General features: G+C 40.8%; 1 protein-coding gene across 3 annotated transcripts in view; it reads left to right on the top strand.

Moving 5' to 3' along the window:
• Nucleotides 1-5387: 5387 nt before the first annotated feature.
• RICTOR (RPTOR independent companion of MTOR complex 2) overlaps nt 5388-21420 on the top strand; it is a 63784-nt gene continuing 47751 nt past the window's right edge. For all 3 annotated transcript variants that reach the window (XM_082241753.1, XM_082241752.1, XM_082241751.1), the window contains exons 1-4: nt 5388-5496; nt 5717-5764; nt 15156-15253; nt 19199-19263. In XM_082241753.1, coding sequence (XP_082097879.1) covers nt 5448-5496; nt 5717-5764; nt 15156-15253; nt 19199-19263 — 260 coding nt within the window. In that variant the 5' untranslated portion in view covers nt 5388-5447. The remainder of the gene's footprint in view (nt 5497-5716; nt 5765-15155; nt 15254-19198; nt 19264-21420) is intronic.

The raw sequence follows: 21420 nt of genomic DNA, 5'->3' as shown, positions 1-21420 counted from the left end.
CTAGGTCTTGTTGATAAAAATGGACAAATCAACAGGTCTAGATGGCATCCAGCGGAGAGTTTTTAACCCAATTTTTTTTGCTGATCCAATAGAAAACATGTATTGGTATGTTTTTTCTTCTCCTGCCAACCTAGCAGTTCAAAAGCACAAAGTGCAAGTAGATAAATAGGTACCGCTCCAGCGGGAAGGTAAATGGGGTTTCCGTGTGCTGCTCTGGTTCACCAGAAGCAGCTTAGTCATGCTGGCCACATGACCTGGAAGCTGTATGCCAGCTCCCTTGGCCAATAAAGCGAGATGAGCGCTGCAACCCCAGAGTCGGTCACGACTGGACCTAATGGTCAGGGGTCCCTTTACCTTTACCTATGTTTTTTTCTTAAGATCAGTCCCCATACTTGAGACCTGGAAAGTGTAACAACAATTTTTAAAAAAGAGATCCAGATGGTATCTGGGAAATTACAGATCAGTTATCTTAACATTGCTGCAGGAAACCCAGTGGGATGCATAATTAAAGATAGGATGTAGATGAACAAGTCTTGCTGAAACAAAATCATTTGTAAGAACTCAAATCATTTAGGGTGGCACCACCTGAAATTTGGAACTGTCTGCCTATTGAGATAGAGCAGTCGCCTTCACTGTACTCTTTTTGGGATCTAAAAACATTTTTGTTTAGGCAAGCCTATCCAGATGCTTAGAAAGTTGAGGTAATTTTAATGTTTTAGTATTTTAACTTCTGTATCTTTTAAAGTATGCCTATGATTTTTTTTCTTGATTTTCTTGTTGCTTTCCTTGCCTTTTTGCAAACCTCTTTGAGGTTTCTTACAATCAAGCCGTGTATAAATGTTATGAAACAAACAAGCAAACAAATGTGTTTACACAAACTGCACCAGTGGCATCAAATGGGTCAGGTATATGTTTCAGTCAATAATGTTTGGTGATGTTGAGAAGTCCAGATGGATTTTGTGAAAGCTTGAAAATTTAGACCTGTTACCTGATTGGGGATTAAAGAAATGTTAGTGGATTATTTATACAAGCTGTATATTAATTTATCAGTTAAATTTGCATATGCATAAAACCAATATTTCTGAAATGAGAAAGGTACAAGCAAGTTAAGACTAAACCAATGATCTTAAACTAAACTTTTCCATTATTTTGTAGTGGCTCCTTCTTGTGTGGGGTTGGAGAAAGGCTTTACTTTCCATGAGGGATCCACTCAGTGCTTTTTTTCTGGGGGGACGCATACCCTTAAACATTTTGTGAATCCTTGTACTTTTGTCCATTTACTGTATTTATTTTTCCTGATTTGAACTATAAAATTGGGATTTTCTTCAGTACCCCTAAACATTTTAAGAAATGTTTAAGAAATCTTTAATCCCTAATCAGGTAACAGGTCTAATTTTAAGGGAAAAAATGCTGGATCCACTTATTTCCTTTGTCCAACTTTGTACACCATGTCTAAACATGCAGACACTTAGCAAAGCTGCTGTGGAAGTGCATTCACTGCATTTCTCCCCAGAGTCCAATTTGCAGACAAGTGTCATGTGAGTTTGGGGCAGAAGCTGGCTATGGATTGCACTGCTTGGTTTGTGACATCGCAAGCCCACAGTGGTAAGTCTCCTCCCCACCCCCTGTTGAGTTTTGCAAATGCAACAAGCAAATGTTGAATTGGCTAAGCTTGCATGTGGTTTAAAGAAAACACATCTGACCTATGGGACAGATATGAGTTTTCATTTAGTGTTCAATTCATTGACAGATACAGCTATCAAAACAATGGTAAAGCACAACTAGGCATTAGGCTTTCTCCATGGGATGTGGGACAGTGGTGGGGAATTCCCCCTTTTAAGTAACATCAGTATGGACCTGTGTCACTCTGGCCAAACAGATTTTTGCAAGTTTCTGAAACAATGTTAAAGCCCTTGGAACCTTTTTACTAGAGGCAAAAGTGGAATAAGCAGAGATATATTTTTCCAACAACTTCCAGCTCTTGGGGTGAGAAAAAAGCATTTTAGCTGCCTTAAATCTCTGTGTTGGAAAGTAGAAAAACAGTTTCAATACTGTAGTCAGGCACAATTATTCTGAGTGTCAACAGGAAGCAGATAGTCATTTTTTCAAAGAAAAACCAGTGACTTTTCAGAGTAAAACCACACACCCCATAAAGTGTGAAACTGCACACACTATTTGTTAAAAGTTGTGAATTGAATTTAGTGCCTTTCATCTGGGGTTTTTAAAATGCTATTTGCACAGCACATAGGGCACATTACACTTCACACAGCGTTTAAAATGTAAATTTAAAATGCCTTTAAAAGCAGACTAATCATTTGTCATGTGTGATAATGACTTAAGATGCAGTGCTGTACGCAGGTTGTTACTTGCACTCCTAGTCATGGGTCCCCTGCAGATGGCATGGATCCAGTATTTAATCCATATTTTATGAATGCCCCCTTAGACTGTGGTGCCTTGAGAACACATTCAAAGAAGCCAGACTACCAGTGTGGATACTCCCACAGGGGGATTAAAAAAAAAACTCTACTCACTTCAGGGGCATAGGAAAACGGGGGCGGCTTGCCCCAGGTGCCATCATGAGGGGAGGGTGACAAATTATCAAGGAACAATTACTGCCCTTCTAGGTTGGCTCATAGGGATGTGGGTGGCACTGTGGTCTAAACCACCAAGCCTAGGGCTTGCTGATCAGGTCAGCGGTTCGAATCCCTACGACGGGGTGAGCTCCCATTGCTCGGCCCCTGCTCCTGCCAACCTAGCAGTTTGAAAGCACATCAAAATGCAAGTAGATAAATAGGTACCACTCCGGTGGGAAGGTAAATGGCATTTCTGTGCACTGCTCTGGTTCACCAGAAGCGGCTTAGTCATGCTGGCCACATGACCTGGAAGCTGTCTGTGGACAAACGCTGGCTCCCTTGGCCAGTAAAGTGAGATGAGCACCATAACCCCAGAGTCGTCCGTGACTAGACTTAACAGTCAGGGCAGGAGGCCCCATTAGCTAAAGTGGTGCTTCAGGTTAAGAAGAGTTTCAGGTTAAGTACGGACCTCCGGAAGGAATTAAGTACTTAACTTGTGGTACCCACTGTATCTGTCCATAGTCGTCTACTTGTTTTCAGAGGCTCAGAATCCACATTCCTTTGTAAGAAAATATGAAATAACATAAAACCATTTTTGCTGGCAAAGAAAATTTAAAAAAATGTGTGTGGGGGGGGTGACAAGAAATTTTCTGCACCGGGTATCACCTGACCTTCCTACACCTCTGACTCACTTATCCTTTGGCTGAGAGAGGGTCATATGCACATCATTCCTGCATATATGTTGGGCAGTGGCCATTTAGATCTTCAAGCCTGTCGTAGGAATCATCTCTTCAAATAAATAGCACAAAATACAGAGATGCAGCGGAGTGTTATTCCCTCACCATGAAGTCACTGTCCGCAGCCAATCACCAAAGTCTGTTTACAGCAGGGATGTGGAATCCAGGGGCTAAATGTGGCCCTTGACATTTCTCCTTCTGGCCCTCAGACTTGTCCCCAGGCCATACCCCACACTGCCCTAAAGCCACTGAGAAACCGACACAGGGAAGGCATTAGAGGCACCACACCCACTTGAATATTTTTTGTAAAGGCCTTTCACAGCAAAGAGCTGTTGTTTTCCTTTTATCATTTCTGCCATGGTGAAATTTATTTGCGTCATTCCTTAATTTGATATAGCTGCCCAGAAATATTCCCTGGGTGGCTTAGCAGAAGCAAAACAATGTTTAACAGAAGTATAGTATTAAATCCAACATTTTTGTTCCTGGATAAAAATGCGTGGCTCTGTCTGTTTTTTGATGCCAAGTGTACAGTGGGACCGTGGAAGAACATTCTTTGTAGGGGGATATGACATGCCCACAACCTGTACTTTCCTGAAACAACTGAAAGGCATTCTCTCCCCCCTTTTGTCTTGATGAGCTTTTTCAAGTGGGTTTTAGGTGTTCATTTTTGTACCAAACAGCTCTGCCCTAGGGGTTCACTGTGTATCGCTTTTAAACCATTTTCCAGCACCGTTTATAAAGCTGATTTTAATGTACAGTGGCAAATAGCCTCAAGAAATTATAATTAATTTATTTATACCCCACCCTTTCCCCTGACAGGGACTCAAGGTGGCTTACAGTTAAAAACATAAAGTGCTGTTTAGACATGTTTAGAGGGCAGTTCATAAACAACTAACAAGAGCAGACATTTAATATGAGTTTTGTTGGGGGAGGTAGGCTGTAAGGGAGAACCTTCTGACCCTTGGAACTAGCGAGTGCTAAAATAGAAACCAGGCAAGCTTCCCATGTCAGGGTGATCGCCTGGGTCATTAAGCAAATAAAAATAAAAATAAGGGGTTAGTAGTTAGAAGGGTAAGGTCATACCCAACATTTCTGAGATGAAAATAGGGACATCCTACCATACCCTCCAATATTTATCTGATGAAAATAGGGGCATACTAAGGAAAAGCGGGATATTCCAGGATCAAATCAGAAACCAGGACAGCTTCTGTAAATGCAGGACTGTCCCTGGAAAATAGGGACACCTGGAGAGCCTGCAAAGCCAGAGTTCAAGGTTATGTTACAGTGATGTGACCTAGAAGGAAAGAAGCAAACTGTAGGAAAAGTCAGACCAACAGTTTAGGAGCAATGTTTGATTTCTGTTTGAATCCAAGACTGCAGCTATCGGGGGCAAAAAAACCACTTTTGGAAGGCATTGATGCTGTGAACCCCTCCATCACAGCCTCGGGTTTCCCAAAGCTGGGTCTCCAGCTGTTTCTGGGTTTCCCAAAGCTGGGTCTCCAGCTGTTTCTGGGTTTACCCAAGGTTGGGTCTCCAGCTGTTTTTGGACTACAACTCCCATCACCCCTCCATCGCAGTCTCAGGTTGTGTAAATCAGGGTTTCCCAAAGCTGGGTCTCCAGCTGTTTTCGAGACTACAATTCCCATCATCCCTAGCCGGCAGAACCAGTCGCCAGGAATGATGGGAACTGTAGTCCCCCCAAAAAAAGCAGGAGCCCCAACTTTGGGAAACCTTGGTGCAAATAAACCAGGCATCCAAAAGACACCACAGTCTCCGCTGCGCCTCATTCCCAGAAGGAAACGGGAATGTGTGGTGGGGAAGCGCCAGGATCAGCTGGAATCTCGCAGCAAATAGGTTTCCACAGGGAGCAAGCCGAGGGGGGGGCACAGCTGCCTGCCCCGAGGAAAATACAAAGGCGGCGGCCCACCCCCGCCTCGACAACGGCCTCACGGGCTGCCTGGCACCGGGAGCGTGGCGCCCGCCCTTCCCTTCCCACGGCGCCCGCTCCTGAGCTAGAGCGCGCGGGCCCGGCCTCCCGCGCGCGGGCAGTAACTAGGCAAGCCGAACGAGGCGGCTTCCTCCGCTCTCTCGCGAGATCGGGCGAGGTTTCCGGTGTTGTGACTGCGGGGCCGTAAACATGGCGGTGAGTCTCCGCGCCCGCTCGCTGAGGCACCTCCGCATTCGAGGTGAGGAGGAACCCCCGGAGGGGTGGGGGGGCTCGGCCTGCGCTTCGGGGGCGACGGCGGGGCGGGTGGGTCGGTGCCCGGCTCCTGCCTCCCCCTCGCCGGTCTCAGCATCCCGCTCCCTCCGGCCGCCGGGCTCAGCCTCTTCTGTCCTCCTCCTCCTCCTCCCATCATCAATGACCGAATCTCGTTTTCTTTTCTTCCCCTCTTCCCCACCGCCCAGGCCGGAACGACAGCGGCGAGGAAAACGTCCCCCTCGATCTCAGCCGAGGTAATGGAGCGGGAGGGGGGGGGAAGCAGGGTGGGCACCCTGGTGGCGAGCGCCTCCCTCCATCCCGCCCCACACAAACTCCACATTCTGGGGGGGTGTTTTCAGAATGGGAGCGAATGGAGGCTGGGGCTCAGGGGGGAGAGGGGAGCCCTTTCCTGACATCAGCGTGGGGGCCCCCTGAGATAAGGGGGGGGCGATATGTCTTCCTCCCAGCAGCCGGTCCCCAGCAGGAGGGAGCCGGGAGAATACTTGCTCCAGGATGCGAACATTCCTCCCGTGCCCAAGGCAATGCACATTTATTTAGGGGATTAAGCCCCATGGCGCTCAGGTGGGGGTGTTAGATTGGGAATGAAACCCCCTTCTGTCCTGTGGGTCTTCCTGGCAAGCATGGGCTGCGAGGGCTACATTATTAGATCTTGTTTTCATTTAAGATAATAGTAATTAACAGGATGATAGGCTGCTAGCTGCAGCATGGTTGTGGAGCATCATATGCAAGGTTGGACTTGAAGGCTGTCAGGGTCCCTTCCATGATTCTCTGATTCTTCCTCCTTGCAATGGGACTTTCCTCTTTTTAAAAAATGTATATTGCAGGCTTAAGTGCTGCACTTCTCTTTCTAACTAGAGAGGCTGAGAGTGACTGTGAGAAAGCAGCTCCCGTTGTCGCCCTGTGTTTCTCGCTTTCACCCTCGTTTTTTATCAATTTGGCCAGGAGGAGGAGGAGGAGGAGAGGTGTTTTGTTTCTGTTAGAAGAAATAATTTGACTTTGTGTTCAAATCGTGAGAGTGGAAATGAGAATTTGAGGAAATAGGGAAAAGCAAGTAGTCGGCTTTGGAAAACCACAGAGCCCACCAGGCAAGCACTAGAATCCCGCCCTTAATGTGTTATGGGAAGAAGAGAAATCTTAAGTCACAAGGGGAGATGGCGAAGTCTCACTCTGGTGAGCTGTTTCCTGACACATGGGGGAAGGGGAGAGGGGGAGCAGGAAAACAACAAGCAGCTGATGGATTATTGGCAGGTATGTTGCTCTCTCCACCCCCTAGACTTGTTTTCTACAGCTTGCTGTGCTGCAGGTTCATTATTTCCCGTCTGCTGGCTGCAGATGGGGCTGTTAGCAGCGTTTGAGCTTTTCAGAGCTTGGGCATTGATGTAGCCAGCAGTATGTAAATTCCAGTGGTCTTTCCAAATCCGGTTCTCTCCTACACTCTGCTTGCAGATTGATTCTGTGTTGTCAGTGATCTGCTTGGAAATAGTCCATCACTTAGGGCTGATACTTAGATACTTAGGGCTGAACTCATGACTGCCTGTCCCTATAGGCAAGCTGACTTATATTATACTTGAATATAGCTCTTAAGACAAGGTGGCAGCTAGAATTCTTATCACAGTGAAATTTTTGAAAAACAATTTGGATGCTTTGTATATTTCCCATAGGTTTTTGTTTTTTTTAACTTCAATTACAGGCATATACAGAATAAAACTGTACAGAGGTGTAGCATAATATGCTGCGTATATTAACTGTTAGTGCACTGTGAAAAGAGAAAACAATTACCAACAAACTTTTCGTTGCTGCATTTTAACAAAAATATGTTAAAATATTAAGTTTATGTTTTTGATGAAACAGTGAGTAGATATATTCAAAAGGATTAAGAGTGCTGCATGTTATGGATTCCAGATACTTTGTACTGCAAAATAGAAACTTTGTAGTAATGACACCATATATAAGTAGACTGAGTATGGTACTTATAGAAGTATGTAATTGGTGCTTTTCCACATGAAAATAAGGTAGCATTGAAATAACTGACAAAATAGTGTGTGGTAAACATCAGGATGAAAGCCCATTTTGAAATCTATAATGTTTCAGTTTTATATTCAAGGCCCACTGGAGCCCAGAAGTCCCCCAGTAGGAAGATACCACACTATTCATTTGATTCATGTGTTTTCTCTATCTGAACGTAACTAGAGTGATGTGAGACCGGAGTACAGTACTGCTGTGGTAATATCTGAATTAGCACTACAGTGAATTGGAAAATAGGTGTTGAAGAATTGTAAGAGTTAAAATTCAGTGTTGAAATTCAAAAGAAGATTGTTTTTAAAAAGCTTGTTCTTACATTGCAGTTTGGTGTTTGCCCAATAAGCTTATTTTAAAAAAAACAACACTGTTTTGTGCTATGCTGGTTACTATGTGCCCATTTTCTACATTACTGGGAAAATGCATATTTACATATTTATTTATGAAGGTCCTAAGATGCAAGTAGCATCTAAGGCAGTCTTTGAGCTTTCACTTCAATATTGTTTTTGTGTTATTTTGGTTTGTTGCATTAGGAAATTCAGCCCATGGCATCGACATGTTGTAGTTGCCAGTTCCGGGGACACTAAGAATTCCTTTTTTATCAATGGCTTTTTGTTTTGCTTATGCCCATGCAGGCTTGCTTGCTCCCATATTATGTTAGATCTCCTCTTGCCACAAACAGATAGGTACATCAGTTTAACTATATGTGATAGAGAATTGTAGAAATTCACAAATTTCTATTATCTTGTCTATTTCTTCAAACTCATTTGAGAAGATTAACCTGAATATGCATCCCCTGGGAAATAGATGAATTTATTAAGGATCCTGTGATGCCATACCATTTCTAAAGCCAACCTATGGCTAGTTAGCATTAATGTTGTCCCTTGATATTTGAAAGTGAACTCTGCTACTACCTGTGTTTATACAGTCAGCTCAGTGATCCTTGGATAACAGCCCCTAAACTCATTCCCAACCTCTGATCTGTTTTTACTTTCAAGAGGTGAATGAGAGGTTGAAGTAAGCTAAAAATGATTCAGTGGCACGTGGCAGGATGAAAAGCTTTCGGCTTGTCTCTTCTCCTTAATCTCTGGATAAGTAATCCATGTAAACAATAGCCGACTTGTAGCTCTCGTAGATGGATAGAACTGAGTTACGACACTCACGCTGTGGAAATGGTGGTAGCGCACCCGCAAGTGCCTTGTGCGTTTTGCTACGTTTCTATGGTTTTCTTGCTCAAAAGGAGAATAAACATCTTTATTCTGGAGTCATGGATGGGCTCCCTTTTCAGTAACTTCTTTAGATGAGACTCCAAAACAGGAAAGAGGATGCGAGTTCCTTGCACATTTTCTTTCTACTACTGCATGAAAAGTCATCTCCAATTTCCTGCATAACTTTGACGCACATAGCTGAATGCAAGTCATGACCAATGCAGTGTGGTCTCCCAAGTCCCCAAGCAATCAGTGTTTATTGAGCCCCTGGTCAGCTGACATGCCTAACTGGTGGGCTACAATTGTCTTGGTGGATCAAACGTTTTCCAGCCCTGCTTGAAAGAAACACAATAACTTTTGAATGACTGAGAAATAGTCAAGGGCAGGCATAGGCAAACTCGGCCCTCCAACAGTTTTGGGACTGCAACTCCCATCATCCGTAGCTAACAGGACCAGTGATCAGGGATGATGGGAATTGTAGTCCCAAAACAACTGGAGGGCTGAGTTTGCCTATGCCTGGTCAAGGAGAAAGGAGCTGAAAGTGACAAGAGTGAAAGTTTGGGATAACCACCTCTGAATACTGAATGTGTAAGCAAGCTCCAAACTGCCCATTTTTATTCAACATCCCAAAAGCTTAAACAGTTTTTAGAAGAATTGAGGATCCCTGCTCTTAAGCGCAAAACATCACAGTATAAATGGATAATTGTATCAATGCTGAAATAACATGTTTTTTTTAATTAGACAAACATACTGAACCAAAATACCTATTTGTATACAACAGATGATAAATAACATAGATGAACCTGGTAATAAAGTGATACCAAAGGTTTCAACACATTTCAACCTCAAAATGTTATTAGTGGGAAATTGTACAATTTAAAAATAAATCTCTATATGCAGGATATTATAGAACCCAAACATTTTGATTAGGTATGGATACTTCAGAAATAAGTTTCAGAAGTAGGAAATCTGTGGCCCTTGAGATGTTGTTGGACTCCAACTCTCATCAGCTCCAGCCTGCATGGCCAGCTGTTAAGGATGGTTACAGATATGGAGTGCCACAGGTCCCCCACCATTAATTTAATTTATTAAATCACATGTTATTGTATACTTTTTAATTTAACGTCTTGGATTGGTTTAGTTTGGTTTATGGTTAACACTAGATCATATTTTTGTTTTGTTGAATTTATCAAGCAACATCCTTGATGTGAACATGGATGATTGATACTGAAATATGTAGGATTTCACAATTTGTGTATATAAATTGGATCACTTGGATATCTGTCACATCAGAACATTAGAAGGTACCTTGTCCAAATATAATCATGAATATATACAGTCTGGCATCATAGGTTAAAATCCTGTTAGTTGCAGTGTGTGTTGAATGCCTCTTAAGCCTCTCAAAGTTCAGAACTTTCATGATGGATTACATTAAGAGTATGCTATGTTGCAAATGAACTATTGTTTTATGTTGTGAAATATCCTGTTAGAAACAAAAATCCAAAGGAACTGTGGGAAAGATTCTACAAATGCCTTCAGAGTCCTGGAATCTCTTTCTGACAACAGACTGAAATATCTCTCTTCCTTCCAGTTCTTGTGCCTCACAGAAAACTGGGGTGTATAGGGATGTGTATCTTACTTTACGTGGTCTGCTACCGTCTGGAATCCTGTGTGCATGTTAGGAAACCTGGAGAATGTTCTCAGCAAGCCAGAATATGTGAACTGATGACTATAGTGATATAATTTTGAATATCTGAGACTATTTCAAGTGTTATTGATCTCAGTTTCATATTTAGTAGCATTGGTTCTCAAATTCTTTATTAGAGAAGACATATTTTCTCCTTTCACCTGAAGCAAACAACATGTCAGCTTTGCTGGGTCTTTGGCCAGCATTTGAAAATAAGTGTTTTCCATTATACAGTTCACATTTTTTAACACTGATATGAAGATTACTCTTGTTGAGGGCAGAGAATTTAAATGCTACCAAAGAAAATAATCTTCATATTTGTAGACAGTCCTTCCTACAAAAAGCTCATTGGGGTAGTCTAATTTAATCTGCACAACAGTCCTCTGAGGTAAGCTAGGTGGCTAAAAGGTAATATTATGTCTGATTTGGTATTTGAACCAAAGTTCTATTCCAAGTTGACTACTCTGCTCAAAGAGTAATCTTTGAATATAATGTGTTACAATGGAATACATGCACACACACAAGTTGGATGTGCACCAGTAAATTGAAGCTGAAGACTGAGATGTGTTCTGAGTTATTGAGTCTAGGAAGTGGGAAGACTTCATGTTCTGGCTGTGTTTGCACTGGGAGGAAGGAGCAGGTCTGTAGTTTTTGGGTTTTCTTTGTTCCAAAGGTGTCACTAGAGGCTCAAGGAGGCTTGGTAGCTAGCAGTGTTTATTTCCAGCTTTGGCTGGTTCGCCAGCTGTGGCTTATTTTGGAGAGAGATGCCTTGGCCATTGTATTCCACATTCTGGTAACTTCCAGACTGGTCTGTTGCCATGTGATCTACATAAGACTACCCTTGAGGACTATCGGGAAACTTCAGCTGGTCCAGAGTGCAGCAGCCAGATTACTGGCCAGGGTTCTATTTTGAATTCATATAACCTCAGTTTTAAAATACCTGCACTGGTTGCCAGCTTGTTTCTGGGCCTAATTCATGATGCTCACATTAGTGTTTAAAGACCTAAGCTATTTAGACTCAAGTATCTGAAAGACTGCCCAGAAGAGCTGAAAATGGTTCTCCACTTCTGGCTTAGAACTTTTGGCTCCATTGCATGCCATAAATATCTACGCCATTGGGTTACAACACTTAATAGCTAAGCTGGTAAGTGTGCAATTGCCTATTTTGTGAGGGAGTTGTCTGTTGGAAGAGGCAACACCAATTGTCTTCACGTGCCCTCAGTATACACACCAGAGTAGTTTGAGAAGTTTGAAAGGAGTCTACACCCCCCTAACAATTGGTTAGCATCTCCACTGCTCTTTCTCTTAGATGTTAGAAGCTTGAATTCCGTACTTAACCGAATTAATGATGTAAAATAATAAATGGAATATAGACTTATTATTTATCAGTATCCATTGTTAATTACTAGATATGTGCTACTTATATGAATTTCAGCATAAATGTCCAAGTAATTTTGAATTCCACCAGAAGGAGTTTACAGATAAGTGCTACTCTGACTCCCAACTCGATTTTATAAAGCTTCACCTTTCTTAAAATTTAGGCATATTTAACTTGAAAGCTTATTTAAAATTCAAATGGTGATTTCCCTAATTGATAGTGGTTTTGCTCAATACCAAATATTTTTCAAGCTCCTTTTCTCACCACCTCTCAACCTTTAATGCTTTCACACAGTGTAAATGGCCTGTTCTGGTTTTCTTCTAAGTTGTGTAACTTTTGTGGCATAGCAGGACTGATAATGAGATTAAGCAGGCATACAAATATTTAATACTGAGTAACTCTTACTTTGGTTGTTGTTGAAAGATTCTCGATTTTCAGACCTTGTGGAGAAAATTTTGAAAATAAAACTGCATTCTTTTTTGTGTAACTTTTGAAATACAAGCAGTGCGTGTTTCAGGATTCTTCGCAATCTGAAATAGATTATATATTTTAAAAAGCAGGATGTGAATTACAAGGAAGAGTGAATAGCAGTTTACAGCTGGAGACCATGATTAATCACAGGAGTATTTGCTCACATAAGTGTGTTGAAGTGGCCAGTCCTGGCTCCGCACAAACTGAAACCAGGAATCCAGGTCCATTTCATAACAGGCTTTAAAAATAAAATAAACGCATTCTTTCTCTTCTATATACATCCTCATATACATATTGATACATGTTACACACATGCACTGTACCACTGTCTGGAAGATATTGGAATACAAGAAAGTAGCAACCTATAATTGGAATTTATTAATGAAAGAAGAAGAGGCCATTGTGGGATGGAAAAATAGTGATAGTATTTGATAGGAATATGGGGAGGTTGTACTACTGCAGCAAAATAAAAAAGTTTATTGTGCATGTGAAAGCTCTTTTATATATATATTTGTATTTAATATCTTTAATAGTTCTAGTTTATGAGAAAATGGCTTCAAGAACCACAAGTTCTGCACTTGTTGCAAAATGTAACTGAAAAGCATGTATAGTGCCTTGGTTATTTAAAAAAATGTGTATAGAGGATATCATTGGAACAGCCTTTCTTAGCCTTGAATCCCCAGATGTTGTTGGACTACAACTCCCATCTTCCCTGACCTCAGGCTTAAGAGCTCCACTCTCCATCCTGCTGCAGTCATGAGGAGGAGATTAGTAGTTTTCACTTCCTTTTCCAATTAACTGCTGTTTAGGACATAAAACTGTGGTTAGTCTACTCTTCACTGTGGTTTAGGGCAGTGGTAGGGAACCTTCTGAGTTTTTTGGACTCTAAGTCCCATCAGCTAATGATTATCACTAAAGAAGTGATAAATAGCCATATTACCTGTCTATCAGCTCTCAGATGCCACAACAGTTCTCATTGACAAGTGGTTCTCCAGGGTCTTCAGATAAAGTCTTCCCTTTTGCTTGACCCTTTTGACTGGAAATAACAGTCTTGGGGCCTTCTGCTTGGAAAGTATGTGCTCTGCCCTTTCTAGTTATGAGTCTTTGATAATGAAAGGGAGCAACGTACAAGCATTAACATTCTTGTATGAATTTGATTTGCCCTATCTCTTCAGGTTAGAATCGGAAAATAACGCTTTGCTTTTACATGCAAGCTGAAATTTGTTTTTCTCCAGGATGTGCTCCTGGTGGGATATGAATTTGCTGTGATTGGTTTTTCTTTTTTTTTTTTCTTTTTCTGCAAAAGCTGTGGGGGCAGACTTCATTACTGAGGTATGCCAGACCTCCCCATAACATGCCACATACACTTTGAAAGGTTTTCCCCCAATGATTTTTGTGTCAAGAGTGTTTATTACTTACCCAGAGAAGGAGAACATCCTTAGTTTTTGCTTGACATTCTCAATTGACCAAGTTAGAATGTTTTTTCCTTTTCTTTTCAGGAGCCTTATTGAGGAAGCATCTTGTTTTTTTAATTCATAAAATCAAACATTCTAGAGAAATCTTTGAGACACTATGATTTGGTACTTGAGATGCAATACAAAATCACTTGTACAGCTCAAAGCTTTGAAAGCTAGGGTCGCTGTCACCAATATTATGCTGAAAGCGCAAAACAAAGGAATAGGAATCAGTCAAATTACATTTTCAGCGATGCTAAATTATAGGGAAGCATTTTGTTCCCATCTATTATATACTCTTGAAATTAAAGGTTACAACAAACTGTTAGTGGTACTTATATGCCAACACTATTCTCTTTAATCTTGTGCTTGTGGTTTGTACTACTTGATCTTGAAACTGGATGAAATGTTCTCTAGAATGGTCCCCCCTGGTAATCCTGAGCTTCTCAAATGGGAAATGTGACAATCTATTCCTTCTCCACAGTATGATTTCCTCCACCACCGTATTCTGGTATGCTGTCGACTACAGTAGTGGCATTTGATGGCTTTTGCTACATCACTTCCTGAAGGTGATATCCAACTTTAGGCATATTCATAGTAGAACTACTAAAACCAGTTGACACAAGACTGTTGATTTTAATGAGTCTGATCTGAGTATGACAAATGTTGGATATCACCCTGAATACTTCCACTAAAATACGTGCTGCTTCATAGTAATTGATTCCAGGGGTAGTTGAAAAGAAAGAAAAGTAGCTAGTTATTTAGTTTTTAAGTTTGTTTAGAATTTTAATTTGACCCCTTTCAAGCAAAAAACACTGTGTAAACTCATAAAACAAAGAATAACTCCCCTAAAGTTGGATAAACTCCCTAATCCAAAACTGGCGCCAAACGTTCACAAAGGTGCATGTTGAGATATGTTAGAAAATAGACCCCAGCATTCTTCACTAAGTAGGTATAATCTTCAGCAGAACCTTAGTTAGGCTGCTTCATGAAATTTTCAACCAAATTGAAAAAAGCTTCATTTGACACTTTCAATAGTGAAGCCTGTTTAACATATTGGGTAGTGCATGTTTGTTACTTACAATTACATTGCTAGTAAACGCCCAAATGGTGGTTCTTCCAGCTTTGGAGAGCTCTAGCTGGAATTCACCCTTTGGGTATGACCCAGACACTTTTCTGCAAATTAGGTACGTCCTCATTTGGGCCAGGAAACAGAGACCTGTATTTTTTGAGAGAGAAATCTCAATCAGCCTTCGCTTCCCTCCTGGTCTTTAAACTATTAGCCTGCTGCTATCAAAATGTTTACAACTTCCTTAGAAGCAGAAATTGATTAAAGAAAGACAGGATAGGTAGTATAGTTGTTGCTTCTCTAATCTGTGCCTACCGATACTCTTTTTTCCCTTGTAGACCCTTCTGATAACCTGAGAGAGATTCTCCAAAATGTGGCCAAATTGCAAGGGGTTTCAAATATGAGAAAGCTAGGCCACTTGAATAACTTTACTAAGGTAAGAATTTTTATAATAGTTAAAGCATTTATGGTTTGTTGGTTTTTTTGCATCATGCCAAATCAATTGATTCAGTTGGCAAATAAAAAATAATCATGGTATGGAAAACTTGTGAGTGAATGATGTAGTGATGGGATGATAAAAGTGATGAAGGGAAAGTGATCAAAAATCACTGTATCCGTTCATTAATGTTTTGCTGAATATTACTTACTTGGTCATCACAAGCTTTGTGCTACAGGAACTTGAGCCAGAACTTTAATGCCGTGGGTGGTATTCAGCTACATTTTACTCTGACAAGGTCCATTGAAAGTCATGGAACTATCTTTTTAAATTTCAGTAGGTCTGCTCTGATTATAATTTAGTTGAGTAGAATTCTATGCTGTGAAAGAAATGGTTGAAGTATCTTTGACAGAAAAAATATTCGTCATTTTGGATATAGATGGAAATAGGGATATGTAAGATGTGTAACAAAAGAACCAAAAGAAAAGTGTATTGAAAGATATGTACAGTACATCAGAAGTACATGATCTTAGGAATACTATTTTAGATAGAGAGATTGTATAAATGAACTGCCATTGAGATCTATTTATTTTATTTTATTGATTGTAAACTGCTTTGAGGTTTGTTTTGTTTTTTTACAAAGAGAATAAAACAATAAAAGTAGCAGTAAAAACAATTATTTGAAACATTCAGAAAATAAAATCAGCAATAAGCTAAAAAAAGATTAAAACATACATAAACAGTCTTCTACATGTCTGGGTAGGTTTGCCTAAGCAAAAATGTTTTTAGCAGGCACTGAAAACTGTACAGTGAAGGTACTTGCCTGATGTCCGTAGCCAGGGCGTTTCAGAGTGTAAGTGCTGCCACACTGAAAGATCAATTTCTTAATGAGTATTATGTGGCACATGTAACAGTGGCAGAATGGGGCCTTTAGCATGGTGGCATCTACCCTTTGGAACTCCCTCCCATTACATATCAAATGAGTACAGTCTCTATTGCCTTTTTGATACCTGTCAAAGTCCTTTCTTTCCCATCAAACCTTTTAAGTGGACATTTTAATTCTAGTCTGTACCTGCACTGAATCTGAGTTGCACATATATATATATAGTCGGGACGCGGGTGGCGCTGTGGGTTAAACCACAGAGCCTAGGACTTGCTGATCAGAAGGTCGGCGGTTTGAATCCCCGTGACGGGGTGAGCTCCCGTTGCTCGGTCCCTGCTCCTGCCAACCTAGCAGTTCGAAAGCACGTCAAAGTGCAAGTAGATAAATAGGTACCGCTCTAGCGGGAAGGTAAACAGTGTTTCCGTGCGCTGCTTCCTGCAGCCAATCAGAAGCCATGGTTCCAGAATGGATTCCATTCGACTTCCAAGGTACGACTGTATTGTATATGCCTTGTTAATGCTTTGAGATGTTTCATGGGAAGAGATTCATAAATGGAATTAAATAAAGAATGTGCACCACATTAAGACCAGAAATATTGAAGTTTGGCACTCAAGTGTAATTGTGCTAGCTGCATTTTTGGAAATTACATTTAAATAGTGGAAAGGGAAAAGTTTGAAGTTTTATCCTTTTAAACAGTCATCTCCTCAGACACTTTTACTGAATGCAGGCCACTAGCTTTTTAGAGTTTCTGCGTGATGCAGTGGTTTGACATATATCCCAATAACTAAATCTTCTATTTAGGGGAAAGACAGAGGGAACTAGTGATATGATCGCTAAACCATGTGAGTGTCACACACTTGTGTCTCTCACTTGTCATGATTTCACTGGATCAAGTAACAGGCATAGCTGACTGCTGACCAACAGAACTTAAATAATATTTGTAGAATTGCTTTAGCTCATTTTGACAACATACCTAGCAAGCAGTTGAGTTCTTGGAAAAAAAGTGTTTGAGGGGGGAAATGGATGTAATAGCAGAAAGCGGGAGGTCATTTCCATGCTGTGAAGTGTCATGAGGAGATGGGGAGCTTCCCTAATTCCTCATGCAGTTTGGGGGAGTCATTTCGTGTACTTTTGTGCTGGTGGGGATACATTAATTCCTTATTCTTTATTGTATTCTATTTATGGATGGCCAGGCAATTTACATTAAAAGCAGAGGGTTTTCCCCCAAAAAAATGCCTGTTGTCAGAAAAAGGAAACCACAACAAACCACCTTCATCAGGAAGGTTTTTTTCAGTTTCTTTGTGGCTGTGTTTTAGTTTTTTATTTGCAAAAAAATAATAACAATCTGTGCACATGCTGAGTCCTTTAAGAAACCTGTTACCTTGTCTGTGGGTGGCCCTGTTTTGCTATTCTGCTGTTTGGCAGGGGATCAGGAACTGTGCAGTTGGAAGGAATGATAACTTTTCTCCTTTTTCTTTCACTGTGGCAGCAGCAGTAACGCCTGATAGTTCTAACTGTAAGCCACTGTTTATGCGATGACTCAGCCCTGTAGCTTGAGCCATGGCTAGGTGCTATCCTGGAAGTTTTCACACATAAAATGTGTAGCTTCAATATTAGCATGGCGACATGGTAGACTAGCACTTGGGAGAGCAGGGTTCGAATCCCTACTCAGCCCTGAAGCTCACTAGGTGACCTTGGGCCAGTCACCATCTCTTAGCCTCATCTACCTCCTAGAGTTGTTGTGAGGATGAAATGGGGAGAGGGAGAACCATATGCACTACCTTGAGCTCACTGGAATATAAAGGTGGTATATAAATGTAATAAAATAGAAAAAAATATCTCTACACTAAAGGTTATATTTTTGGTATTTCCAACAACTACTCAGAATGTGTTGTACATGCTAAGCATTGTCAATAAGTAACAGTGAGTTCACCATATAGGTTTTTAAGATACCATACTGCCTTTTTGGTTATTTACTGGTTGTAAACTATAGAGATGGGTAACTTCGTGCCTGGGGGTGGAAGGTGGCATTCCTGGCCTCTGTTTAACCCATGGGATTCTCCTCTGTCTTATGCCCCCATCCCCTTGCCAGATGCCTCACCTTCAATGAGTGCATTTCCCTGGCAGGAATGTGTCATTGAACTGTGATAATGCCTCTGGCTTGCCTTGGTGGAGGGGTGTCTGTAGAAACCTCTGACTTTTATATGGCAGGAATGCAGATTACCATAGAAAGGTAAGACTTAACATCTGTTATTCTGCCCACGTTTTCCCCTCTGACCTGCCCACCATTGGCACTATAGAATTCAACCCTCAGGCTGAAGACGTGCCCCCCCCCCCCCGCTGCCACCCACTGTTGTAAACCAACATCCCACTTCTCCTTTTCCAAGTGTTTATAGTAGGATGACACATTCTGGCCCCCCATGAAAAAATGTTTTCTTAAAGAGTACTTGCAAGTTAAAGTTTGTTTAGTGGTGTATAACCCAACCCGTTTTTTTGCAGGGCTGAAAAAAATGCTTTTCACTTGAATTTCACTTTTCTAGTTTCTGTCCCTTTAAGATATTCTGCCACTTACCTGGAAACCTTTCTGTTAGAAAGTGACCTGCTTATCTGTGTTTTTAACAGCTGAATCATATAAAGCAATCTTTATCCTCTTGGCAGCCTGTATTTATAGATGTATAAACTAACGCGGCAGCAGTGAATTTGCACTTTTGCAAATGTCGAGAGTGGCAGAGGTTGGCTCCATGCACTTCAAAATGAATAGTGCCGCAGAAATAGATTGGACAAAGATGTGAAACTATTGTCATGAAACTAATTCCAGTCATTTGAATTATCAGCATATTTTATTTAAAGTACTTATTTTTTAAAAAAATAAAGGTTTGCTAAAATGCAATAAGATCTTAACACATCTTTCTCTTTCAGCAATACCTTGAAAATAATTGCTTAGTTTGGTTATAAGATCCGGAAAGCCAGGGAGAGTTTTGAGTAGCTGTGGAGAAAAGTGTGTTTGACTTGTTACAGAACTCCTTACCCGGCCAGTTGACATACACATTTTTTACTTGCAGCTTCTTTGTAATGCTGGTCATACTGAAGAAAAGCTAGGTTTTACTTATGAAAACATCATCATATGGTAAGTCTCTCTCTTTTTATATTGGAGCATTATTTGGACCATTGATGAATGATAAGCTAGTGTTTCTGTGACTGTTGTTTCAGTTGTAAGTTAAACAGCATTTTGGATGCCAATGTGTTGAGGTCATGATACAGATTGTTCTGAGTATGTGGCAGGTGCTCTATCCATTGCAGAGTTCTTGATTCTGATAATGCATTAGAAGCTGAAGACCAGAAACATCTCAGCCATGAGCAGTTCTTGTGTTGGAGGAAGGAGATACTAGTCTAGGCTCTGGGCCCCTTTTGTCATTTTTTGTTCCTTAACTTCTACCCAGTAACATTTTTTCTACCCAGTCTTTGGTCATAGGGATGACCTGTAGAAATGCTTAGTGTGAGCCTGGTAGCTTGTCTCAGATGGCACAGACAGGCTGCTGTTTGCCAGGTTTTCTACTCAGTCCATCGTGTAGAAAATCTGTGAACAATTTATCAACTGAAAAGTCTGATTTTACAAAGTAAGCTAAAGACCTGCAGGATTTCTTTAAACTATTGCATGTGAAATTGTGTTAAAGTAATATAATAAGCACAAATATGAAAGGTGTTTTTTTGTGGTGGTAGGGGAAAATGTCTGTAAAAATCTCTTATCCAGTGAAGAATCTTGATATTCACAATACTATGTTGTTCTCTGCTAAGTTTGTGTATCAGAAAATATTATTTATTTTACCATTATCATGGGCAGCAGTCCACATCTCATTTACTGCTAAATTCAGCAGAACTTGTACAGAATAAGTCTATAACCCTGCTCCATTAAAATCAGTGAGAATTTAGCACTTGTTGTCTATAGCAGTTAAGCACTTGTTGTCTGTACAGTTGCACCTTGGTTCTCGAATGCCTTGTGACTCAAATGTTTTGGCTCCCGAACACCGCAAACCCAGAAGTAAGTGTTCTAGTTTGCGAACTTTTTTGGGAAGCCAAACATCCGACGCAGCTTCCGGTTGAGTGCAGGAAGCTCCTGCAGCCAATCGGAAGCCGCACCTTGGTTTTTGAACGTTTTTGGAAGTCAAATGGACTTCCGGAATGGATGCCATTCAAGAACCAAGGTATGACTGTATTCTAAACAAATATAGCGATATATTACTTTCATGGGCAATGAAACCACCCAAAAGGTTATGGATCACTTCTGTGTGATCAGCTTCCTGTTACCAATCACTACTTCAAATCTGAGTGCAGATTTTATTTTAATTTTATTTTTTGGGTTGTAGACATTCACTTGAAGTCTAATCTGATATTTAAAACAAGATGTGACATTGCAGAAGCTTGTGATAATTCTTGCGATAATTCCTAATATTTTAGCAATTCTTTAATTTCTACTTTAGGTAGGGAAGTGGCTAGTGGACTGGATCCAGTTCCTACCCTACCTTTAATTATAATTTTTAAAAAGTGCAAATGAATCCAGACAAGAGAAACTAGCACCTCCTATCTAATTATTGGTATTAAAGAATCATTACATTAACAGATTGCTAGAGCTATTATCTGTCTTTGAACTTCTCAACTAAAAATCCAGTTAATGTGTGCCAGCCGTAGAAAGAATGGATTCCACAGTCAAAGGGCCTAAGGCAGATAATTCCCTGAAATAGCTACAGAGGTAAGCAAAAAACAGTCTGTCACTAAGCAGTGTGATCAGAATAGCTTCCCTAACCCTGAAAGTGGTGAACAATTGGCCTCTGTTTGTGCAAGCCGGACCATCCAGCTGAGCTTTTGAGACGCATAAGCTCTTTAGCACTGATTTATTTTTTTTTAACCAAAGAAGCTTCAGAACAGGAAGTATTGGGCCACACACATTCCACACACCCTAGCCCAAATAATGACATCACAGGCTGAGATGGTAAGTATTGTTTAATATTCTCTGCACTGTTGGTTGGATTTTACAAATTGGCATTGGTGGGAGCATCCGACCAGCTTTGAAGTGGAAACCAAATTACTTATTACTAAGCTGCTGAAAACCAGGTATTCACAGTTGTGTAACTATTTAAAATGAGGACATGCTCTTCATGGAAACAGGCCGTCTTAACTTACTTTCATTATTAATATTGTTTTCAGCAAGGAGAAGAAAATGCGAAGTAGTGGAGAGTTTTGCTTACATCTTGGGTGTTAAAATGTCTAACATGAATAGCTGTGTACT

Source organism: Podarcis vaucheri (genome assembly GCF_965113315.1).
Source record: "Podarcis vaucheri genome assembly, chromosome: 11".
NCBI classification, from domain to species: Eukaryota; Metazoa; Chordata; class Lepidosauria; order Squamata; family Lacertidae; genus Podarcis; species Podarcis vaucheri.
Note: the sequence above shows the minus strand (reverse complement) of the source record. Positions and strands in the feature narration are given on the sequence as shown.